The sequence below is a fragment of the Acanthisitta chloris genome, unplaced genomic scaffold (genome assembly GCF_000695815.1).
Source record: "Acanthisitta chloris isolate BGI_N310 unplaced genomic scaffold, ASM69581v1 scaffold14729, whole genome shotgun sequence".
Taxonomy (NCBI): domain Eukaryota; kingdom Metazoa; phylum Chordata; class Aves; order Passeriformes; family Acanthisittidae; genus Acanthisitta; species Acanthisitta chloris.
In genome coordinates, this window is record NW_008693192.1 from 281 (window position 1) to 26,214 (window position 25,934).

Genomic DNA, 25,934 nt, shown 5'->3' on the forward strand with positions numbered 1-25,934 from the left:
TCTCCCCGGCGCTTCCCTTGCCGAGAGCCTGTCTACCCTGCCATATGGTACCCTGCCACATACTTCATCGTGCTTTATTTGTCATCCCCTAGCACATATGCTCACAGCTCCGCTGCCTGGCACTCGGAGAGGGCTGGATTTAGCTCTGAATCAGACACAAACAAACACTCACTTGGGGCAGTGCTCTCTGCTTCTCACCATCCCTACCGTCCCACCCTGCCTCGCAGAAGGGGAACAGGCAGCTGGGCTGGATCAGCACTGCAGGTCCCTTTTTTAACTGACAGTATCTTATTTTGGTATTCTATCCTGTCCTACTCCATTATTCTAATCTATTCTTCTATTTTTTGCTATCATTCCATTCCATCCCATTCCATTCCATCCCTGCAGCCTCTGCCATGGCGAGCAGGAGGTAGAACAGCTACACTTTAGGATATACTGAAAGCCACCCCAAAGGAGAACAACCATGAGAAAAATAATCACCAAGGAGGGAACCAAACGTGAGGGACTCTTCCTGCTGGCCAGGCAGGGACCTGACCTGCACCAAGGCAGACAACAAAACCTGCTGTCCCTTCTCTCCAACATCGGTTCTGGGAAGCCAAAAGCACAATCCAACCATTTCCCTTGGTGCAATCGTGTTTACTTAAACAGAACACACTTGTTCCTTCTGCCTTGGGTGCAGCAGGGACAAACACTGCAAGAACATTGCTTACCCACCAGTTCTCAGCCTGCCATTCCAGAGCTGTGGCTCCAGGGGATTCTGTCCCTGCTCACTCAGCAAGGCCACCCTCCAAAATCTGCCCCTTTGCCCCAGGCAGGGTGCAGGGAAAGTCTGCAGAGAGCAGGAGAACCTCATGTTCCTCCACCAAACAAGCCCAGAGAAGGAGGAGAACCTGCAGGAAGCCTCAGCCTGGTCTCACCTCCCGCAGAGCATTCCCTGCCGCTGCTGGCAAACGGCAGCAAACCTTCCGCTTGCGTTCCCAAGTCAGGTAATGCTCGTTGGGCACGACTGTAAAGCTCTGTGTGGCAGCCACAGCATGAACCACTGTGTGCCTGAAACGTGGAGCTTTATGCAGGAAACAGTAATTGCACCAAGTGACCTCAGCAGGAGGAAGGTGTGTGCAGCCCCGAGGAAACTTCTCTGCCCCTCTTGGTGCAATCTGGTGCTCTCTGAAGGGGAGAAGAGTCTCCAGATCCTTATTCTTCAGGAGTGCTGTGGAGCATCAGTAATAAGTCATCTTTGGCAGGCATATGTGAACAGCATCCAGGGAGGGAGAGCTTCATCAGAGCAGAGAAATCCTTCCAGCCTGCCTTTGGTATGACTCCAGCAAGCCTGAAATATCCCTCAGGGCTCTGCTCCCTCCCCTCCTCAGAGCCATCCTCACCCTGTCTTGGGCAAGTTACCCAGTTTACAAGTTCCCAGGCCACTGTTTGGCAATGTTTCTTTGCTTTTATATGGGGTTTTGCAATTTAAGGGGTTTGGAGGGGCATTTGCTGGTCACTGCCCATTGTCTCGGTTAGAGCAGTTTGTTTCCCTGCCCCACTGGTGCAGCAGCACCGTGTTACCCCCTGGATGCCCCACACGATGTGCTTTGTCACAACCAGTGACAGCCACCTCGTCAATCACACGAGTGATCTGAGCTGGCACCAGCTCACAGGCACCAGCTGACAAAACCTGCACTGAAATCAGACGCATTTATTGGGTCAGATCGCCACAGTCATTAATTACCTAGCACTTATCTAATTAACCAGACCTTCCATCTACCATTCCCAGAGGCCAAAGCAAATGCCAGAATTTACCCCTCCAGATGCTGCCTGAAATATCTTCCAGGGCAATATCTGCTGTCTTTGGGACAGGCAGCAGGACCAGTATGTCCAGTCTCCTCCCTCTCCTGAAGGGGCATCACGCACTCCTCCCACAGCTCCTGGGCTGGTGCAGACAGTGAGAGCAAACAGCACTGTCTGGGCATTGCTGAGTGCCCAGGCCAGGCTGGGGGCTCCGGGAGCTGTTCTGAGCAGGGCTGGACATTGACTACAGCCCGAACTCTGTGCATCCCAGACAAACACAGGGGTGTTTCAGGTGTGCATCCACACTGCCCAGATGTGCATCCACACTGCCCAGATGTGCATCCACACTGCCCAGTGCCCACATGTGCATCCACACTGCCCAGAGGCTATTGGTGACACACCTGCCCGAACAGCCAGTCTGGGAGGAACCTCAGCACCTGAGGGGCCATGGGGAGCGGGCGGAGGGCACCAGCCACTGTTGATCTTGGGAGGTATTTAACCCCATGCAGAACCTTTGAAACCTCTTCTGAGCTCTGAACTCCAACAGCTGAAGACACAGAGAGTGTTTTTCTTACCTTTTCTGCAGGGGTTCACTTTCAGCTGACTCTGGTAGAGCTGCTATGACTGAAACAACAGGTTACTTGGGGTGAGTAACAGGAGAACATTTGAATTTGTTTTAATAAGACAAGAAGAATGTTCTCTGGGTTTTGTTTAAGCCTTATTTATAAAACCAACTGGCATTGTTAGCTAGTTGCTTCCCATCTCTTCCCGCGGGTGGGAAGGGACGGCAAACCGGCCTCTGGCTGCCTGCAGAGCCTGGATTTAACTCACAACCATCCTGCCAGGCAGTTATTTGGGACAATACAAGTGTGAAATCCTGATTTGCTAAGAGCTTAATATGCTGTCACATACAGAATAGCACAGCACGCCTGGATATTACTGGCAGAACTCTGTGGAGGAAAGAGCTAAGGTTGCTATTTACAAGACTGGTAAATACCAAGAAAGAGGGTTTTTTGCCAAAAGCACAGATAAAATAACAGAGGTGTCAAAGAGGTGACCCAGAGAAGAAAGGTAGCTGCCCCAGGCACTACACAGCGTTGGCTTGTCCCTGTCCCATCCCTCCCCTGACTCCAGGGCTGTGTGTGGGCTCCCGGGGCCCCCCAGGCCCCATCCTGCCCATCCCCATCCCTGTGGGCAGTGCCCAGCACCCCAACCCATCTCCTCCCTGTCTCCCAGCAGCAGTGAGCTTGTCCATGTTAAAAACCCACACCTGGACTCGGTGGAGGAGGATGTTCTGTAACACTTGGACTTGGGAACAAAGACACACAACCTGCCAGCAATGTCTGGGGACATGAAGGTAAAGAGCAGGTGCATGAGCAAGGCAGCAGCTCCCTGACCCCTGCAGGCTCCCAGCCCCACAGCCCACGGCTCTGCTGACCCATGCCAGGGCTCTGCTGCTGCCAGTGCTCCCACCAGGGATGGGTCTGGCTGCTCAGCAAAAGGACTCAGCAATTTGGGGCAGACTGGGCAAGGTGGCTGTCTGTCCTTGCTTGTTTTGGGCAGAAATCCCAATAGAAAATTATCCTTTTAAAAACCTGTAGCTCCATAAAACCATGTTGGAGGACAGACGGAGGAGGCATTTGTCCAAAGCATCTGATCATCATCTACAGGAGACAAGGGAAGGAGGATGTCGTATTTTTGGCTGAGACCTGCTGTCAAAAGCAGCTTGTCACGACAGCATCCTCTTCCATTTCAAACCGGAGCCTTTCCCCAGCGGTGCGGGGGAAGAGCTGCAGTGCCCGGGGCGGGAGCAGCCTGGCACGGCCCTGGCACAGACCCAGCACAGACCCAGCACAGACCCAGCACAGACCCAGCACAGCTCTGACACAGCCCTAGCACAGCCCTAGCACACACCCCCAACACACACGGGCTGCCCCTGCCCTGCTCCCTGGCAGTGGGATCAGCGGTGCTGCCCTTACAGCCGCACACTCCATCTCCTCATACCTTCAGGGAGCATTTTTCCCTTTAATATGTAAAATTTGTCCTTTTTCCTCCCTGACTTTATGGCCTCTGTGCCATCAGCAGAGCTCGCTAATTGCAGTCGGCACTGTTGATAGAATAAATTAACCGAGGAGCTTCTCCAACATCTGGGTTTGCTTTGCTGTCAGTGAGGATCCTAACAGCTTAAATTTACTGAATTATTTTTGACTTTCTTTTGCATCCCATTCCTGGGCACCGTTTGGGAGGTGCTGCATTACTGAGCTCAGGCGTGCGCTTAGCTCGGGTCTGGCAGTTGGAGAGCAAAGATCACTTCCCACCACGCATGAACTATGAAACGTTGCTGGGAGTATCACACTGACACAAGCTCTAAAATAAAACCTTGCCCTGGTATTAATTATTCTTTCAGAGCAGGATTTTTGGCACTGCACACAAGGAAAGGCTCTCAGAGGCTGTGCTCACACCTGGAGCCTCAGTCCTGCCGCCAGTTCTCCAGGCACAAGATTAGTCTGAAACGTGATTCATAGGAGATGGAGTCACTCACACAACAGAGCTCATATTTGGTCCCTCTGACAAAACCAAACCGATCCTGACTGATGGAAAAGCTTGAGGAAATCAATCCGAGCAGGTCCGAGGGGAAGAGCCGCCCCAAGGTTTGCTGTTCCCGGCCTGGCAGCAGTGGTGACACAGCCAGAAGCAAAGCCTCACTGGGCTCCTGGCCATGCACAGCTCTGCCCAGTGCAGAGCCCTCGGCCACCCCTGCGAGGGGCACGGGGCAGAGCACACAGCCTGAGAGCAGCTGCCAACATCGCCGCTCTGCCAGTTGCTTAGAAACACAACTGCTCAAACATACGGGGGCAGAGCACGGATCCTGCTCTGAATATTTACAATGAGAATAAATTTTTCAGGCACTGGCAAATCAGCCAGGATGATGTTCCAGAATAACAACGTGCAGAAAGGTTTCATATTTAAAACATGATACAAGGAGAACAGCATCAGTCACAGCCAAGTGAAAGGAGACACAGCAGCACAAACCCAGCTGTGTGCGTTCATTAGCAGAGCCTCCACACGTGCTTCCTTCAGGTTTTTCAACATCACAGCAAAGCCAAAAATATAGGAGGCATTTTCCAGGGAAAAACCAAACCTCACAGCACCAAGCACCGTTCTTAAAGGTTAAAGCTGAGGAAAGGGCATCAGTCTAGAGATGGAGCAGAAAACAGGCGACCAAGTGAGGGAGTGCAGGGCAGCTCCAGATCCACGAAACATCTGCCAGCCCTGGGGAGCAGCAGCAGAGGGAAGAGGGTTAGACACTTCACCTGGACAGGCTCCCAAGACCCTCAGATGTCTCTTCACCCTCAAAAAAAATCACTGTTGGCATCAACAGGAAGAGGCCACAGCATAACCCTGAGCTCATTGCAGCCATGTACCTGCCACAGCCTCACAGGCACTGATATTCCTCTTTTCTCTCCTTCCAACAGCATGGGATGGGCATCCCTTCCATTTCCATCATGCTCCATGAGCTGATCAAAGTGCTGCGCCACGCAAAATGCCAGAACATAACTATTATACGCATCGGTACCTCTGGAGGCTTAGGGAAGAGATTCAGGGTCTTCCCCCAGAGCAAAACAGCTATCGTGTAAAAAAATTCTCAGCAATAGGTCATGCATCTCTGAGCTTAGCATTTTGCCAGGTCTCCAAATATCACACGTGGTATTTAGTTCAGGGTTAAAACTCAGCAAACTTCTAGAGACTGGCTTGGCAGGTTCTCTGAGTGCACAAAGGCTTTGAATCCACTACAGCTGAGTGTCACCTTTCAAATGGAAAATACTGGCCTGGAAGTCACTGCTATGCTCTGAGACCCTCCCGGCTGTCCCAGTGCCTTGAATCCTCTGCACTGGTGGGACCTGTGGCACTAAAGCTGCCCAGGGCAGGGGTAGAGTCCCCATCCCCGGAGGGATTTAACAGCTCTGTGGATATGACACTTGGGGATCTGGTCAGTGGTGATCTTGGCCATGCTGGGAATGGTTGGACTTGATGATCTCAGAGGGCTTTTCCAGCCCAAACGAGTCTGTGGCCTCTGTCTGGGGCAGTGGTGCTGCTCACGCCTGCACAAGCTGGTGGGGGGGCACGATCTCTGCCAGCCAGCAGCAGCTAAAACCTGTCACTCAGCACATTCCCACCATCACTCATCTTGTGCTGATTCTGTGCATTTCACTCATACATCTGTGCTACGGCATGAATTTCAATTACTCTCTGACATCTGCTTTGCTCACTGAGAAGAACAGCCCCACAGGCACGTGTACATCGACTGAGCTTTTCCTGCAGTGCTGAAGTTTGGCAGCAGGTCACACACAGGTGCTGTGAACTCTGGCTTAGCCTCACCTTCCACCTCGGTGGGGATGGAGGCTGGGTCTGTCCTCCTTCCAGCCCCTTTGAGCAGCTGGTGCTGGATGACGTGGTGAGGAGCACGGAGCTGGACAAGGACCTCTCTGAGGAACTCCTCACCTGCAGCAGGGAGAGTCCTGACTTCCCCACACTCATCAGCCATACCATGTGCACCTACGACTTCTACGAAGGTAAAAACCGCCTTTGTCTGTCCTTCCTTCCCCCCAAACCAACCCCGAGTCCTTACGTTCTTACAGAGACAGGAACAGACTCACCCAACATGTGGGACACCCTCAGAACTCGCAGGACCTCGGTGGCACTGTGCTGGCTTTGTCACCAAGCTGTTCCCTACAGCAGGATTGTCACTGCAGAACTGCCAAACACCAGGAAAATGTCAGGCTGCCTGTGAGATTTACATAAACTTTGGGTACTCTGGAACCATTTCCTTCGCGAAATGAAATGCTGATTGCAGAGTAGATGAAATGTAATAAATGAAGAATTAATAATCTGAGGCCTATTTATAAGCCTTTAGATCTGCTTGCAGATGTGGCCATCTGTGTGTTGCTCAAGGCCATGTTTTATTTAAACAAAAAGCCGTTTGAGAGGATTAAAGTAGGAACAGCAATAAACTGGAGTGCTGTCCCAGGTTAGCCAAGCCACAGGTAAGCATTTTTCCTGCCTCAAGGCCTTCCCACACTGTGAGAGGAGGAGCTCTGGGCACACAGCAGGACAGCCAGAGCTACTGGAGGGGGTAGGAGAGGGCTGGGGTGGGTGCCCACACCGAGCACAGCGTCGGGTCCTGCCTGTGCTGATCCCCAGAGCTGTGCTGGGGGAGCACCAGAGGCCTGGGGCAGCTGTCCAGCCAGCACCAACACTGCCCACCCCAGGAATACCACTGAGGCAGCTCCAGCTGCCACCCAGGGCAGCCCCTGCAGAGAAACCAAACCCAGACTCAGAAGGTTTCCTTTCCCCAGTGCTCCCATTCCACACAGCTTCTTGTGCCTCTTCCTCAGTCACTTGGCACTTCTGGGATTTAACCTGGTAGACCTGTAGAGCACGAGAACCCTTTGCTTTGGCAGAAAGGCAAACACTCAAGTCAAGGACATGCAAAATTAATGCCTATTTGTGACCATTATTACTCACTGCTGTCACTGGTCAGTTTTCCAGTCCTACAGCAGCCGAAGGTGTCACAGATGGGCCAGTGGGAAGCCCACCCAGCACAGACTGCCCCTGGCTGAGCAGGAGCAGCTTCCCCCTGCCACAGGGTCAGCAGATTTGGGCATGGGGCACACAGAGACCCTCCCAAGGGAGCAGGATGGGGAGCACACGGTGCTGGGGTAACCTGGACTCAGTTCCATGGACCTGCATCTTTCACATACAGCTGCAAATCAACAGCTTTTCTAAAAAGGACCTAGAGGTGCTGGTCCACAGCCAGCTAAACATGAGCCCTTCTCTATAAAAGATGACAACTATAATCTCAAAAGGTGTTGCACCACCAAAATTGTCTCATAGATCTGCTTTTAAAGGCAAGAGAAAAAAACCAGGCTCCAAGGGTTTGGGATGATCCCTCCCTGCAAAGCATCTCACAGCCAGTCTGCTCTCCACAGCTAAGCACTGCTGGTCTACCAACAGGAACTCCCAGCCAGTTGTGAGCCTGGCCAAGTGTGGTTTAAAAATAATGAGTTAGCCCAAAGGAGATACCAAAATAACAAGCACAAATACACACAGAACCGTAATTTTAGCACAACCATGCAGACGCTGAGCCCAGCAGACACAGCTCCCACAGCTCAGGGCAGGCTCTGCAGCACTGCCCCAGTGAGGAGCTCAGCTGCAGCCTGGGATTGTGCTGCCCCTGGCCTGACCCTGTGCTTGCTGCCTGGAGCCTGTCACACCAGCTCCCCACTCCTCTGGCACCCACCTTAGGGTCTCCATCAGCTTCCAAATCCTGCCCTGAACACCAGGCCAGAGCCAAGCTCTCCCAGGGGCTGGGCTCAGGCTCACCCCAGAGCTCTTTGCCAGTGGCATTCTCAGTTTGAGGTGTGAAAACTCGAGGTAGTTTGTCTCTGCCTGCAGGGCTTTGGTGCAGGTGTGTGACCCACCAACACTTGTGAGGCAATAATGTCATGCTAATGAAGTTCCCATAACTACCTAGAGACTCTACTAGGGTTGTTTGGATCATTCTGATATTCATCATCCTTAGAAACTTTTGGTCAAACTGCTAATTGTAACTTGTTTACATACATTTTATGCTATCTTTATGCAAGGCTTGAAAACATAATCATTTACTAAAGGAAATAACATCAATTTCCCTTTCAGTTAATGGAATCATATTCAGTACTGTCAGCTCCAAGATAAAGATCCCAACTCTATTTCTGATTTATAATTCATACTGAAAGACTAATCTGCACTATGAAACTGCATGACTGGTTTGCAATAAATATGATGCAGCAAATTGGCTTCTAAATATAGACAAAGGTTTACGTTTCTTCTTGTAATAATTGAGGAATATTAGAAACAAGGTAATGAAGACTTTGTAATTAAAAGTATCTCAAGAAACTTGGAATTAAAATGGTGGGATTTATTCATGTAACAGAACACAATCTAAAGCAAGTGTTGTGCAAAGCTGGTTTGGATTTATACTGCCAAGGAAAACCCAAGAGCTCCTGCTCCAGGTGCTGCACATGCCACTGGCCCTTGGTGTCTGTAGGAGTCTTTACCTACAGATGTCCCAGCTCCCAGCAGAAAGGCATATGGGCAGTTCCACTGCACCAGCCCACACCCCCAACCTCCCCAAACCTGCACCAGGCAGGTGGAATGTGGTGCAGCACTGCAGCAGAAAGGCTTGAGGTGGTTCTGAGTGGCAGCACACAGAGCACTGAGCACACTGACACAACCAAAGGGAAGTTATCCAAGGTTTGCACATTGTGAGCCAGACCAGAGCCCTGCAGCTCCCTCGCTGCCCAGATGAGAGGTGCTCTGCACTTCAAAAACTGTGGATTCCATGTCTCTTCTTGGAAGCTTTGGCGGAGGAAGCTTTGGCAGAATCTCCCTTGCATAGGGTGTTCTGTGCAGCCCAATCTCCCGAAGGGCGAGCTCCACGCGGAGCCTGGGGTCAGAAATCACCTGTGAGACAACCACAGTGACCATCAGTGCACACCAGGCAACACCTGCCCCGTGCACACCGTGCAGCTTACAGCCTCTCTGTGCATGCACGTGCTCAAAACCTTCCAAAGACAGTCAGAAAATTATGGTCATAAAATATTCACGACAGAGAAACTTCACAGTGAACGAGCAATCTCACTGCCATACCCTGATGTTATCCTTAGTTATGTTATATCCTTAAGAATGTTATCCATTCTTAGTATTAATGCCCAGTCACACAGAGTGACCATGGAGCAAAGAGCCCTGGTTGCCATTCCTCAGCAAAACTCCGAGTGCAGGCAACAAACCAAGTGACTTCTGATCCAGCTGCTCCCTGAGGAGCTGCTGCCTTCCCTCGTGTTCCCTGTGCACACACAGGACTCCAACCTCTTCCTGGCTGTTCCTGTGGAATCCAAGTGCTTCAAACACCTTGGTGACTTCTCTTAGTGCTACCCTGTGCCTGCATGGCAGTGCCACTTCCATTTGGCAGAATGACAATCGATCCAGGGAAATCGCTTCTGAAATTGTCCAAAGGCTAGTTGACAAAACCTGTAAACCTGTTTGCATTCCTATGTCAAAACACCTAGCAAGCACTGGAACTGCCCAGCCCTCCAGTTATCCCAGTCTCCTCTCTCCAGTGGTGGCACTGGGAGATGCTGTACCTGAACAGACCCTTGGGGTCCTCTCTTGAGCTCTTTCAGCACCTCCATTGGGTCGGAGAGATTTCCCCACCTGTGGCTCCTAATGGTTGTACCTCACACACATGATATTCGATATTCTACTGCTAATGTTGCTGTTCAGGATATGCTGTTCTGTCCTGTACCACTATTCAGCTGCAGGTGCACACAGTAACTACAGTGTGGCTACAGCCAGTTACCTGCTCCTCACTGTAGGTGTGCAGACTGAACAGTGGCTGCTGGAGCTGAAACTCTTGGTTGGCTCCAATGCCCATCCGTGCCCTCGATGCCACCGTATGAGACACTGCCCTGGCTGGATCTGCTTGTGCAACAACAGCAACCTAGAACACGGGACATGAAAGCAACAATTACTCTGTGTAGGGCTGAGGTGAGAGCAGGCTGTGGGCAGCAGCACATCCTCTGAGAACATGAGCAGTGACTGCCTTTGCTGTGCAGTGGCAGCGCAGCGTCCTGACCGTGGAGGTGGCCTGGGCCCAGCCAGGATGTGAGAGAGAGAAGCAGCAGCACCCTTGGCTCTCCAGCAGAGACTGACATGGGCTCCAGCATCCAAAACCAGTCACCACAGGGACCCAGCAGCCTCGTGATTCTACACCACCACGAGTCTAAACTTTCTTCCTTTTCTTCTGCTGGAAACAAAGCTGTTCGGGTTGGTAGCTCACAATTTTTACAGGGTCATGGGCAACAACATTGAGTGATATGCCCCAAATAACACAACTCTGGGCTTTCTTCTGAAGTGTATCTGCTTTAACTGTGCAATTTCCTGTGGCTAGATCAGTATCAAAGACTCTCAGACACTGCATTGTGCCAGAGTCAATCTCTCCTCATCGGTTACTTTCTCTGTGTTAAAATATCCAGATACAGGCTAATACTACTTTGGAAAAAGACAGAAAGATGCATGAGCAAAATGATCAAAGCCAGGACCTCTCTGGCTAAAAGCAGAAAAAGCTGTTTGAACGGTGTACAGTAATTTTTCTGCCCATCTCTAATACAATACCATTTTGTGCTTGCCAGAACCTACAGGCTGGGTGAGTACACTCACATCTACACTCACATCTCTTCTTCCCCACGCACAGACCAGGCACGTACTTGGTGAGCAGCATTTTGTTGGTGTGAGCACAGAATCACTCCTGGCCAGGCCAAAGGTGCATTTCAGCTCGTTGCCCTGTTTGCTTTGGACAGCTCACCCTCCCCTCTCCCTGCTGGCAGCCCATGCCATGTCCCACCTGCTGCCGCAGAGCGTCCAGGCGTCTCTCCTGCTCCTGCTGCTGCTGCTCCTGGGCCTCACGTCGTGCCAACCTCTCCATCAGCCTCTGCTCCAGCTGTGCCCGCCGGAGCTGCACCCTGCCAGGCACAGAGACAACAGCAGCTCCAGAACTACCCTGCTGCAGCTCCCTGTGCCCACCTGGGCATGCCAAGGGCTTCACCAAAACCCCCGAGGAGTGCAAGAGTGCCTTTTCATTTGAATGTGGTTTTCTATTGGAGGTTTTCGCTTGGGGCTTTGAGGGAAGTCTGGGGAGTTGTATTTTTTGATTTGGTTTCGGTTGCTTGCTTGCTTTTTTAGACAACTTGGCTAACCTTTCAGCTTTCGTGTCTAGACCACAGATTTTCTCGAGCAGGCTTTATATAGCCCTGGTGCTCCGAGGTTTTTTTCCCCCGTTCTCTTTGCCAAGAAGAAATGTTCTCTCACATCTGTGTATGGCAGAAGAAATCTTTCCTAGAACCCTTTCCATTAAAAGAAGCACCTCACTCCCAATCTGGTTACTGGAAGAAGCAAGAAATCTTGAGAGCTACACCCTTCTTGCAAAGGAAAGAGCTGGAGGTTTGCAGCAATAACTCTGGAGCTTTAGCCCCGACACTCTTGCACTGCTCCTGCTCTCACAACAGATGTTTACAGCCCCAGCAGCTGTTCCCTAGTGACCCTCAGGCCACTGCCAGGCTCTGCTCCTTAGGGACTTGTTGGTACATCACTTTAGTCCTTGTACAGGAGTTGCCAATGCCATGCTTTGCACTTGGACAATTGTCCTTCTTTTGCCCTTCAAATCTGAACTTGCCTTTAGAGGAATGGAGATGAAAGAGCTGCTTCAACCACAATAAAACATGTGTGGTTATTTCCTTACTCTCTAAATTTTAGTAAGCTCCCAGGAGTGAATAACTTGTGCTAGAAGCTGCAGAAATCAGAGCTAACCCTACAGTTCTATTGATGGCAAAGACCTCTGTGTCAATAATCCTATCACAACTGTCAGGACAAAGCCAGGGTCATCATCCTCCTCCTGCTGGAGAGACCACGGCCAGGACTAACAGAGATGAAGTTTGATTGTCAGCAGGCAGTGGCAGAGCTATGAATTCCACACCCAGGGAAGGCAGAGAGCCTTGGAAATACACACTCAAGTGTACACCCTGTTCCTAAGCTGGAACACCCTCCCAACATTGTCACACTGCTGTGAGTTACACAGAGCTGCAGCCACTGGGCTGAGGCATGTGCAGGGTCACAGCTGCTCTGGGGACAACAGGTCTCAGACACCACACAACACAACACCACACGGCAGCTCCCCAGGAACTGCCCAGCCAGGCATGAAATCCTGATCAGTTAAATGTCCCCACTGCCAGCCAGTCAGCAGAGTTGTAGGAAGCAAGTTTGGACTCAGTCACTTGGAATTACATACCTAGTTTCAGGTGCCTTTAGTCCCTTACTGTGGTCTGGTCACAGCTCTGGCTATTGCAATTACAAAGCGAGAGCTGAATAAACAGAACACCACGGTGACTGTGATAATCATTTTCTCTTTTACAAATCTGATTACCTAATTTTAACTGAATTTTAAAAGAATTCAGGATCAGAGCAGACTCTGTGGCACTATCCAGGCATCTCTTGTACTTGGACTAGTCACCAGCTCATTACTGCTTTCCCAAATCAGCCTGAGGACATGCCTGCTCAGAACTCTGGCACTGCCCTGTGCCACCTTTCATGGCCAGTTCTGCACAGCCTCAGACCCAATTTCTGTGCTGCAGCAGGTGGAACCTGTCAGGACACTTTGTTTTGCTGCACTGTGGTGCTGTGCCAGGGCACAGTGATGCCACCTGTGCCCCTCAGGTCTGTACAGTCCAGGCTTTGAGAAGCTCATACCACGCCTGCAGCCCCATGGCACCTCACAGCAGCAACACCTCTCTGTCCTTCTTTGATTAATCTTCCTGAGGACTTTGAAGATGGAAAGCACTAAATCGTTTGAAAGCACTGTTAACCTCCACAAACAGTGCACATTTTCCTTCGTGCTGTTTTATTTTGTGCAGTAGGTCAGTCCTGGGTAACACAATGCTGAGCATTCACTGACTCTGATTCACAATAGCCTGGATTGTTTCCTCCCCATCCCTCCAGGAACTGTGCCATTTCCTTGCATTTTACTCTGCAGCAGTTATTGGCACAAGAAAGAACACCCTGGCAGTGTGGCACAGAGCAGTACACAGGTTTGAGGAACAGTCAGCTTGTCCTGATCAGTTCTGCTGAAAACTCAGCGATTCAAATGTGTGTTTCTTCCCACTGCAGCTATGTTTAAGGAAAGGCAGAGATATGTTTGCAAACACTTAGCATGTCCTAGCAAAATAAGACTGAAGTAGTTTTCCCCACAGAATGCTTAATACAAAGTTTAATATTCTAATGCCAACGGCACTTTATCCCTATTTTAATTGCATTTCTGGTGCCTCCCTCTATGTATAAATAGTCAGTCTGTGCCTTGAGAGCAGTTGCAAGCAGCCCACATGCAGGGAGTTCATGTTCCTCTGACACAGGGATTCCTAAGGCCCAGCAAACTGCTGAAGAGCATCTGCAAACAGGTGCAGTTCAGGACTCTCGAAGTTAAAAATAAACATCTTTCACTTGCCCCTCAGAGAAACCAGAGCTGATTATAAATCATGCTGCAAAGTGGGAATGCAGAAGGTCTCATTACACAGCCTCAATTAAAAAATCACCCAGGGAGCTGAGTTTGATGTGTGCACCCTGTCATGAGTGCAACAGTTTGGTGCTCACAGAGGCCTAAAACCTTGATGGATATGAATTCAAATGAACAAATGAATTGCATCCAGGATGCAATCACAGTGCAGCCTCAGTGTGCAGACCAGGGTAATTGCCAGAGGTGGAAAAAAATACACATCTCAATTCATTCCAATTTAGAAAGGTGAGAGATCAAAGCAACTTAGATTATAAACAGCTCCTCTTGATACCACAGGTATTCACCTTTAATTTCTTTTACCTTTCTCTGTCTTTAGCTGCTTGTTCAGCCATTAATTTCCTCAGCTCCTCCAGACGCTGTAGATCTCTCTCCTCCTGTTCTTGCCACTTGAGCTGTTTTTCAGCCCAGTATTTTTTCAGCTAGATTTTGAACAAATACAGCAAAGAAATTAACACCCATGCCCAAGCCAAGGCAGTGAGAACAATGAGAGCAAGAAAAGCATTAACTGAGAGATTCAAATGTTGATCTTTCTAGAATAAAAACTTTCTATTCTAGAGCACTAGAGGCTAACAGAAGATTTACTGGGAGAGCAACAGGGTGTGGAACCTCCACAACAAAAGTGGTAAAATCAGCCTGTGGGCACTAATTTGAACACCATTTTGGACTGCAGTCTGAACACTACCACTTCCATTTGCACCTTGCTTTCCCACTCTGCCATCAAAACCTCCAACTGTGCTGCTCACCCGAGTGGATGTGCCTCGAGTTCCAGCACCCTGGGTGAGCTCAAGGCCTGGGCCCAGCCCAGCCCAGCTCGTTGTGCCAAGGGCAGTGCGTGCTGAGGAACAGGGGGAAGCACATGAGTGTTCCTCATGTGAGTACAGAGTTTTTCCAAAGCCCAGGGAGAAAGAAAGGCCTCCAGGCAGGCTGTGAAACCTGAGCAGGGAAAGCTTCTCTGGAAAGATGAGGGGGTTTGGATGCAACATTCCCTGATAAAATGAGTACTGCTGGTGGCTGGGTCAGCACAGCCCAAACCTCTTCCTTCCCTGTGGTTTCAGAGCCACCACAAACACTGCGTGTGCAGAGGCAAATACCCAGAACGAGCTGGAACAAAAAGCAAAGCAGCAGCAAAGCTGCTTGTGACTAAGCAGCAAAACCAGCACTAAACGCCCCTCTCTGCACCTCTGGACTCACCAGTAAAATCCTAATGAAACAACCTCCTGGATTTTTGCTGTGTCATTTAAACAAACAGGCCAAGACAAATGTGTGTGTGATACAGCTTGATTTGCTCGAGCCTTGCACTCACTGCAGTGGATTTCTGAGTGTCTGTTCAGCTGCACTGGGAGCTGTGCACCCAGGGAGAGCCCCAGGCACCGAGCTCAGGGTGCTCAGCTCCTGCTGCATTGCAGCACACTCAGCTGCAGCCTGGGAGCTCTCAGCCTGCCACGCTGCCAGGAGACACAGACCTGTGCATGTCAGACTGCCAGCAGTGCCTCTGTGCTGGCTGTGGCACAGGCACACTCTGACTTGTCTGCACTCTGTTTGTAAGGAACACAATGAAGGAACATAACTGCTCTATCAGAGCAGCTTTGGGGCCAAAACAGGTAGGGGCAAGACTTCACTAACCATCTGCCCATTCCTGGATCAGTACTTGTTACTTTACAAGATACATCAATATCTTGTACAGTATCTTGTACATCAGTATCAGTATCTTGTACATCAGTACCTTGTATCAGTATCCTGTACATCAGTATCTTGTATCAGTATCTTGTACATCAGTACTTGTTACTGCGCAAGAACTCAAGTGGTATGAGATCAGTTAAAGATTTTAGGAGCAATTGCACACAGTAATACATGCAAAATGTATCAAAGTTTCTCATACTTTCTCTTTCTCCTGAGCTCTACGAAGAGTTGCCTGTTCTCTCTGTAGCCTTTCTTTCTCATCTTCCTTTTTCTTGTATCAGTATCTTGTACATCAGTACTTGTTACTGCGCAAGAACTCAAGTGGTATGAGATCAGTTAAAGATTTTAGGAGCAATTGCACACAGTAATACATGCAAAATGTATCAAAGTTTCTCATACTTTCTCTTTCTCCTGAGCTCTACGAAGAGTTGCCTGTTCTCTCTGTAGCCTTTCTTTCTCATCTTCCTTTTCTTTTCTTCTGGCAGCTACAGCAGCTTCTAGTTCAGCAGCTTCTTCCTGCTGTGCTTTCCACTGTAGCACCTGGAAGAAAGGAGAAGGGACAGTGGTGCAGCAGACTGTGCAACACTGTGGTCCTGCCAAGCTGAGACTGGCAAGGAAACTTCTGTAATCCATTTACAAACTCAGATTTATAACCTTACCAGCAACATGTAACCATTGAGCAAGCAGCACCTTTCCACATGCTCGTGTGCAGTTCACAACTCACTGGAATAACATGCAGTAAAATCACTTTTGAAAAGATTTTAGGCCAAATTGCTTACACCATCTCAGTAACTCCAATCTGAAATTGCCCTTCAGGACTTGTGCAACAGTGCTGTGCTTCCAATCAGGCCAGGGCCTTCACCTCCTGGCAGCTTACAGACAGAGCAAACTGCTCTGGGTTCCTTGTCCCCTGCTCAGAGGTTGTGCCCGTGGTGTCCTGCACTGACCTCCCACTGCTCTCTGTTCCCAGCTCCTCTGCACCCCTCGTTGGAGGCTGCCACCCTCATCAAACCACCCTGGTGCTGCCAGGGACCACCTGGCTCAGCATGCCACCAATCCCTTCTTGCCACCCTGCTGACAGACTCTTGGTGGAACAAGAGAACCATCCCCTGTCCCTGGGCAGTGCCTCATCTGGGCATTCCCAGCCAGCCTGGGGCTGATTTACCTCGCTGCTGTCACAGGCAGTTGTGTGCTCATCTGTTTCATGCTGGTTTCAACAGGATTAATGATGTCTCCTTTTTGTTGGCTTGCCAGCTCTTTTTGTAATGGATTTGTCAAGTGCTAACAGAGCTCTGCATTCCCCCAAGGAACAAGCACTGCATCCATTTTTCAGCTGTTTCCTATTCTACAGTGAGTGCTTTAACACTAAGATATTAAAATGCTTATAATTTTTTCCACCTTTGCTGCATTTCACTGGCTGTGTGCACAGACTATTAACTCTTCTGGTTTGTGCTTGTGGAAGCTGTTCTGCCAGAGATGCAGCTCTCCCCATGGTCTGAGGCTCTCAACGTGATGCTGTGCTTGCTCTGCTTCTTGCTGGAAAAACAGTTGTACTTTGTTCTTTGCAATGCACTGAACAATGCCATGAGGTCTCGTGTAGTGCAGGCAAAGAAATACCACGAAAATAACCTGAAAATTAGGAGTGTGCAGGAGGACAGAGCCAGACTCTTACAGAGGAGCTCAGTGACAGGATGAGAAACAACAGGTACAAGCAAACACCTGAAATTCCATTCCATCCATCACTTCCCTATGGAGAGGGTGGATGAACACCAGAACTCGTTGGACAGGGAGGCTGTGGAACCTCCACCCTCTGGAGATGTGTCTGACCCTGTCTGGGCTGGGGTGGCCCAGGGGTCTGTGAGGTCTGAGAGGGGTCTGAGAGGGGTCTGAGAGGTCCCTCCAGCCTCAGCTGCAGCAGTGGAATGTCCCTCACACTCCAACCTGTGCACAAGGACTGTGGGAATGGAAGTCTCCAGGCAGCAGCTTTGCCAGCAGCCTGCTCATGCAGTCTAAGAACCTAAAATGAAATGCTAAATTGTTTCAGTCACCCTTCACTTGCCACACTAATGAACTCAGAAAGGAATGCTTTGAAAATGAGTTAGGACATACAGTCCTTTCTACCTGCTTCTGAGGCAGACCAGGGCAAAAAGCAAACACAGGAAGCTTGAAAATCTAGCAACAAGCGAACAGTGAATGAAATCTGCTAAAAGCTTGCTCAGATTGGAGCTGGGATAAACTGCAGAGGCATTTGAAGGAGCTTTAAACTTCTGTAATAATATCACTGAGATTTCCCGATCCGAAATGAGGTAACGGTCAGATTATGCAATAAAAATATTGCTTTTTGTAAGCTTGGATTTTCTTCCATCCTGCTGCACACTCCTTTCGAGCTCTCTCCAGTACTGAGATCAGCACCACCGTAATGGGCTCAGGACATGATGCAGCTTCAGTTCCCTCCTGATCCTTTAATGGTCTTCTCTGGATATTCATTTACCTATTAACCGGGGCTTGTTTTGGTTGCCTGATTGCAGTCATTAGCACGGTGAGGCCATTAAATCTGTCTCAGCAGAAGCTGCAGTTCCCTGACAGTGCAGAGGAACCTCTGCCTGGAAAGGGCTGCAGAGCACAGAGTGAGCCCAGCAGAGAGCACAGCACAGCAGCAAGGGGCTGAGGGAAGCAAACCACAGTGAAGCAGTGAGCAGACACAAACACCAATGATGCAGAAATCATCTCAAGCCTCCTTATTAATTCATGCTCCCCAGCAGTGGTTTGTGTGGTGTGTTCCACCCTGTTCTCCTGACCGGCCGCGATCACCTTCCCTGGCTGTTTCTGCTACAGCCTTTTGGTTCAACTCAGAAATCAATATTGGAGCACAATCTGGACTTCTGACAGCTCTTGTACAAACAAATGAGCATAACCAAGTGTCAAATCCAGAACTGCACCCGGCAGACAAAGCACCAGTCATGCAATGAGGGTTCCCAGACAGAACTTGTAAGCCAATAACTCAGTGTGTATCTCCACTCCTCCTACCACACTCCCTGCCCTGCCCTGGATCACTACTGACACATTCACTCAGGGGTAGAATCTGCTTTCCATTTTCGTCTGGTTAGGTTTTGGCATGTATGAGCCTGCTGCCAGTCAGGAAAATGGGTAGTGAGAGTCTCCCTGTACCACATTTGCTCCTCATACCCAGTTCTTCTTTCCTGTAGGCAGCACATGGAGTTAGTTCAGGTTACCCCTGCCCCATCCCATGTTTAATCCATGCCTTTTTGTTAAGGCAAAAGAGGATTCGGTTCCTTTAAAAACAATTCATCTGGGACTAAAAGAAAGTACATAAGTGCACACAAAAAAAAAAAAAAAGGAAAAATTGGTAAGACAGAAAAGCAATGTTTGCAAAATGGGAGTAAAATGTGATTCCATGGCTTTATGTCAGGGCTTTCCCACATAAGAGCCAAAGTCACATAGGATGAAATGTTCTTAACAGAGCTGAGCCACACTGTAGTGTAAGAAACAGCAAAACCCAGACCTTAACCAGCTGATGCAAAGGTCAGTGCATCTCACTTTTTAAAGCACATTAAACCCCTCTGTGCTAGGGAGCAGCTCTGGTCCCACAGCCCCAGCTCAGCAGGCTGTTTGCCAGGGGAGGGTCTCCCAGGAGCTCTGTCCACCAGTCCATGTGGTCACAGGCTCAAAAATTAGGAGCTGGGCTATCTTAACTCCTGGTGAGAAAGGGCAGAGTGGACAAGCTCACATCTGTATGTCCTGGCACAGCTCTCTGCACGGTGGGAGCCTCTGGGCACGTCGGGCAGGGAAAGGAGCAGGACAGCTGAGGAACCTCTGCAGCCTGCATTTCCCTGCCCTTGCTGTTCTGATGCTGAGCTGCCAGGAAAGCCCTCTGCATTCACCAGGTCTGTCCCTGCAGAGCAGGATGGGGCAGGTCTGAGGGGCAGAAACACCTCCAACCATAATCCTGCTGTGCTGCAGCATCACCCTGGGGCCAAGGCTGCATGGAAGGGTGAAAGTGTTCCTGACTGCACTCCTCCATTCCTACGAGTGCAGAATCAGAAGGGCAAGTTTTACTGTGTCAACAGCAAATGTTTTGTTCAAATATTAAAACCCTCTAGCAGTTAAGCTGATACGGAGTACCCCAAGGCTTGGCTCCCCACTGCCTGTCCCCCCTCACCCAGCACCCTCATGAACTGCTGAAAGTTTTCAGTTACAACTGGCATGTCAAGTGCTATTCACAGTTCATGTGTTATTAGAGATTTTGTCAAGTGAATCATTAAATTGCTGTGCTGAACAGAATGCACACACACACCTATTTCAGTTCAGCATTTCAATATTACATATTACAGTAATGGAAAGTACACTGCACACTAATTAAAGTAATAAATCAGTTCTTTCACTCTAACATCTGAGCAGTAATAATGTATTTACCACTTACTTAAAGCTGCAGATACACCTCTTTTAAAGACAAAACAATTTTGGACAGACTTTCCTTAGGAACTCCCATTAAACACACACCATATATAGTTCTTCCTTTAAGCAGCACTGGCATTGTAAACAGATCTGAAGCTGCCTACAGCGACACCAGAGAGGTGGCATCATGCTCCTTAGCTGGGAAAGAGGCTCACAGGACAGCTGCCTGGTGTGGGGAGGGTCTGCACGGCCCAGGCCACACAGGGAGCAACACCAGCCCTTGGGACAGAGCTAGACATGCACTTGGGACCAAAAGGATGCACAGGAAGGGGAGGAACAGAGTCCCAGGTGCCTGGCATGCACTAGGGACCAAAAGGATGCACAGAGAGGGGAGGAACAGAGTCCCAGGTGCCTGCCCCGAGCTCAAACCAGCATGCTTGCAGGCTGCCCTGCACCACACACACTGAGCTGCTGGAATGCAAATTCTGAGCAAAAAATCCCCAATGACCATGTGACAGAGCCAGTCCTGCTTGTCATAACTGGAGGCATAAAGAGAAAATCCTCTGAGCTCCACCTTGACTCTCCCGACCTCACAAAATGACCCAATGCCCTTCCAGAATCTCCCAGAGCTTCTTCAATCTCTGAAACATTTCTGCACACCTTTCCTGATTTTTATTATGCTTTGCAGGTATGTTTTTCTTCCTCCAGCTGTTCACAACTGATTCTGAGAGTGCCTTGGGGGAAAAACTTTAGAGGGTGTCTTCAAGAAAAATAAGTCCACAAATGAAGGTGCTACAAGTCAAAGGAAGTACCAGGGTCTGGGTGGTCATGGAAGGCTGTGACAGAACACAGTTCCAGCACTGGTGACAGAGCCAGCCTGCTCCTGCTCCTGGTGGGGTCACACACCTGGGCACAACAGGAGCTGCAGGTCAGGGCCACAAACAGTGAAATGGGATTACAAGGTGACTATAGATTCAAGTACTGCTTAAAGGAATTCGGTATGAAGAAATCCCAAGGATAAGAAAAAGGAAACCTACAATGTGTCTCCCCACATTTGTCCCACAGTTCCTACTGGCTTTCTGCAAAAGGGGTGGGAAATCCCAGCGAAGATCCACAAAGTGTTGCCCAACATTTCAGTTGGGCCAGCTCAGACTGCCTGAGCTTTGTGTTAGATCGTGACCTCATCTGCACCAGGAGTTGGTGTAAGTGGGATAACTTTGCTGTTGTGAAGCAAAGCTCCATGTCAGGCTGCTGAAAGCAGCCTTGAGCCAGAGAACAAGTCCAGCAGCTTTTCAGCCTGTCCAGACACAGCCCAAGTAGTCATTGAGAACCAGGAAATAAGCTCTGGAAAGGATGAGTGTGGAATTGTAGGAGACCCTGCGTGCACTGCCTTCCCACAGGGTTGGTCAGTCCAGAGTCCTCCAGGACACCTCAGGCTTTCCTACAGCTGCTTACACTGCCCACGTGGAGCTGGGCAGAGAGAGGGAGCCTGGAATCAGCAGGGTACAAAAGCACCCTGAGAAATGTCCCCGTTCAGGTAACCAGACTGATCTACTCCTACTGCCCAGACCAGCTCTGATCCTTCTCCCCTCCTTCCCAGCCTCACTGCGTCATCGCCATCTCCTCTGCTCGGTGTCTTGCTGAATATAGAATTGAGAGTCATCCCATTTATGGCAAGTCAGAGACAACTCTGCATTCTTCCAGATGGAAGCCACAAGGCACAGAGGGGAGGGAAATGCCTCTCAATTGCAAGTTTGGCTTTAAACCATGTCAGCACAACATTTTTTGTTCACGGTTCCAAGACTGGGGCTGCAGCCTCAGAATAACTTGGTGACCTAAGAATTGTGTTTATGGAGAAAAGGTCATTTTAGAGCTGTGCCTTTCTAGTGTGTCCTCAGAAACAGAAAGAAGCAAAGGAGATGTAAAAGACTGCTAAGAAGCTGTGAGAAGAAATGTCAGGACTGCAACATTTCAGTAGGGATATTCTTCCCAGTGCAGTTCCTAACAGACACATCACCCAACAAGGAAGATGATATAGCAAACTTGGCAAGTTTTTGTTTCCCCACACTAGAGCAGGACATTATTTTGTATCTCCTCTAGAACTGGCCAGACTGATCTCACTAGAAGATTGGCATGGAAAACCCGCTAAAAGGTGCCTTTCCTTCCAGCAGTGAGGCCTCTTCCTTGCACTTTGTATCTCCTCTAGAACTGTTCAGACTGATCTCACTAGAAGATTGGCATGGAAAACCCGCTAAAAGGTGCCTTTCCTTCCAGCAGTGAGGCCTCTTCCTTGCAGTGTAGCTCAGTCATAATACAAAGCAGCACGTGCTGATCAGTATCTCTGCCTGAGCAACTCCCTGCCATTATGAGGTGGAAAACTGGGGACCTTCCTAAGGAAAGGGGAGGAAAATGTACAAGAAACATAAAGACCCAGTCTGCCATAGAAGCATAAGGATTCACCCAGATAACTTCTCTTAACCTCGAGAGAATTGTAGCACATAAATTCCACATGGGTTAATGAGACCATAAATCCCTTAGACTTAAAATATTTATTTTACAAATAAACAGGACAATGGAAGTCTGTGGTGCAAATCTCAACAGACTCTCTCAACTCACAAGTTCCACAGAAATGTTTTTCAGTGGCTGTGAAGAAGCAGTGCATCTCTTGCTGTAAGAAGCTTGTTTCAAACATAGCTGCATTCTCCCACAAGTTGTCATTGCAAACTCTACTTGAACTACCCAAAGTGGACTTTCTGCCAGGACTAGGAAGAAGGAAAGGACTCTGTGTTGTAAAGCATTGGCATCTCCAGGCTGTAGCTGCTCCCAGCTGAACGCCCCGAGGCTCACGGGCAGCACTGGTGGAGGCAGAAGGTGCTCCCGGGCAGCAGTGATCAGTGGGGATGGTTTGGGCACACAGGGAAGGTGGGAAATGCAAGGAAAGGCCTGTCCTGCCACTGCACAGCCCCAGCACAGGCACTGGGGAGCAGATCTGCACTGCGCAGGGGGCACCGCACGGATCTGGCACTGCCAGCCAAGGGCTCGTGTGCCAGAGCTTCAGGAGACACAGGCAAACTCAGCCCCAGTGCAGCTGACACTGCTGAGGCAACTGGGATGCTTAGGAGACCTGATAGGGATGCAATTGTATCAACAGAAAATAAAATAAATAAGACTTGCACTGATCACAACGCACAGTGAAATATAGAACATTAACGGCTCCTGGAAGTACAATAAGAATAGAAAGCTTGTGCATATATGCCTAAATGGAAAGCTAATGAGGTGGGTGCCTCAGGGTGTGGATACTGGAGCTCACAGAAGGGGAAGAATTAAAATGCACATTAACAACAGCTCCCTGGAGTCTGCAGTACCACAGGGTGAGGGAGTTCCTCCAAAAATGTGAAAAACCCTGAAATTTAGACAGTGCTTTTCTCTAAGCATCACACAACTCATTTTCCTTTTCTCAGTGTCATAACCTCCTGCACTGCCAGGAATGTTTAAAACCACCAATGTGCCAGGGAGTGTCTCCCTGTGGAAGAAGTGGGAGCAAGCTCAGATTTGCAAGGGGCTCCAGACTGCAGATCAGATCAAGCAGCAATATCCAGCAAGAGCCGTTGCTGTTCCCAGTGTCAGTCCTGGTGCTGGTGGAGCAGCCCAGAGGTGCTCTGTGCTCAGGATGCTCCTGGCCAGCACAGCACTCGACATCCCTCAAACACCTAGTTATCACTGCTGCAGAGTGCAGCACCTCCAGAGACCACAGCTAGACCTGAACTTAGGACATCAGCAGCAATCAGCACTCACATGTTGTCACCACCAAACTATTGTGATGTTAACGAGGGGTGGTCTGAAGCCTCCAGTAACTTTCAGCTCTAAAGACCTGCCTCTTTTTCTCTAGACCGGGGATTCTTCAACCCTAAAAGCTTCTGAACAGCACCTGGAATCACATCCAGACTCCACAAGGCCTTGAATGCCAAACAGCAAGTGGTAAAAGCTAACAGTTTCTGCATCTGACTGGCTTACACAAGACTTTTGAGAAGAATTAGAGCAGTATTAGAGCATTTGGCAATGGGATAATTAAGAAATAATACACTTACAAGTTTGTTAATCTCAGAAGATAATCTTGTTCTAGCTGTGATTAGAAAAACAATGCAAGTTCACATCCCTAGTGGGTTTCTGACTGGTACCTTTGAGCAGCTTGTGCTCCACAGGCTACCTCTAAGAGGTAAAAACAATTCAGAAAAGTGGCTAAAAGTTACTGTTTTGATCACTAACAGAACATTGTCTTCACTGCAACAGTGTCTAAAGCTGAAAAAGTGATAGAGAGAAAAGCGTTTGAGCAGAACCTTCAGTCCTGACCTGAAGAGGAACAAGACACACTGCTTTCCATGAGGAAACCAGTCAGAAGGGCTGGGATTGGTATGGAGAAACCCTGGGATCCAAAACCTCCCTGGAGCTGACAGCATGTCACATCATCCTTGCTCAAGGCAGTGTGTGAACAGTTCAATTCCCACAGCTTGTCCTTGCAGCTCCTCTCTCCTCTCAGCAGCATTATTGAGGACATCTCTCTGGTCTTGACCACAGGAGTGTCAGCATTTATTAACATCTTTAAATACTGTGTGGGCTTAAATACTCACACATGCATAACCTTAAGTAGGTTGCATTTTTGCTTACAACTACTTAGCTGAATTTTCTGTCCTTTCACACACAGTTCTCTCTCCCTAGCCCTGCCTGCTATCATATGGAGCAGAGCTCCTTTGATCCTTGACTGCTTCTGCAAAATGTTAGCACAATTTTCTTGCCTGAGGTGCCACTTTCCTTGCTGAAGGAGACAGTTCTAGGAAAACAGGGCTAGCATCAGCTCTCTGCTTGTCCAGCTATACACCCTCAAGGAATTTTGGGGATCACTGGACACTTTCAACTAAATTTGAGAGATAAGTGTGTGTCCCAAACATACTACTGAGCAAGCTACATCCCAGATGAGGCACTGTGAGCTCCCCTGACAGCTGACACTTTGGGGTGCAATGGGTTGTTTCAATGGGTCTCAGAGCTGACAAGCTGGTGATGGTCTCCTCACCCTGCAGTGCTTGCAATTTATGCCCAGGGGATTAGGCATGAAGTTGCAACTCTGTCCTCAAAAAGCCCACACATAGTGGTTCAGCAAACTGCCCCTCATCAGCTTCCTGGAATGCAGGGCTCAAGTCCTGCCCATATCAGCCACTGGCAAATATCAGGTGTACATTGTGAGAAGGTTTCAACAGGAGGCTGAGAGACTCAGGAGTAACAGCATCATGAGATAGAACATGGGGTACAGGAAAGCAGTGGGGAAAGGACAAACAAGGCAAATCTGCAGAGACAACCTCTGCAAGTGCTTCACACTCACTGTGCATGAGCTTTATCTGCCCCAAAGACACAATCCATCAATGCTGTGCTGACCTCAAACTGTTAAACCCATGTTCATTAGGTCAGGATTAAGCACACATTACTGAGTCGGAGCTGGCTCAGCTTTGGTGAACGCTGAAGACTTAGATATTTACTCACATCCACTTTGGAGAAATGCTTTAGCATCCTACAACTCTCCAGTTCACCACAAACTTCCTGAATGAGTTGCTGTATTTAAAATCTAGCTCATTAAGACTTCCTTGTATTTATGCCTAATGAATGAATGGGTCACCTCAGTGGTGAGTAGACAATGCTTCTGAAACAGAAAACTCTTCTTGTAAGTATCCTACTGTTCAAATACTGGGTTTTTTTGAAAATTTTCATTCAAAATGAAGAGGTTATAGTCAAAGTGTAAGATGTGATACCTATGCAGACTTTTTTTTTAATTCAGTTGTAAGTTTTCAGTGTTGATCTCCTATGGCAGTCAAAGCATTTAAATGACTAGTTGATCACATGC

At 49.1% G+C, this 25,934-nt stretch overlaps 2 protein-coding genes across 2 annotated transcripts in view; one reads left to right on the forward strand and one right to left on the reverse strand.

The window, feature by feature from the left end:
* Positions 1-2,405: 2,405 nt before the first annotated feature.
* Positions 2,406-9,096, forward strand: LOC103810099 (uridine phosphorylase 2-like). Its single transcript, XM_009082984.1, is given in 5 exon segments — positions 2,406-2,431; positions 3,025-3,142; positions 5,262-5,419; positions 6,211-6,374; positions 8,978-9,096. Coding segments are annotated over 5 exon segments (585 nt in total).
* A 24-nt stretch (positions 9,097-9,120) lies between these two features.
* The window catches only part of CCDC148 (coiled-coil domain containing 148), a gene marked incomplete at both ends in the record, with an annotated part of 31,975 nt that continues 15,161 nt past the window's right edge, over positions 9,121-25,934 (reverse strand). The window contains 5 exons of the mRNA XM_009082985.1: positions 9,121-9,291; positions 10,187-10,327; positions 11,231-11,348; positions 14,249-14,367; positions 16,028-16,168. Coding sequence (XP_009081233.1) covers positions 9,121-9,291; positions 10,187-10,327; positions 11,231-11,348; positions 14,249-14,367; positions 16,028-16,168 — 690 coding nt within the window. The remainder of the gene's footprint in view (positions 9,292-10,186; positions 10,328-11,230; positions 11,349-14,248; positions 14,368-16,027; positions 16,169-25,934) is intronic.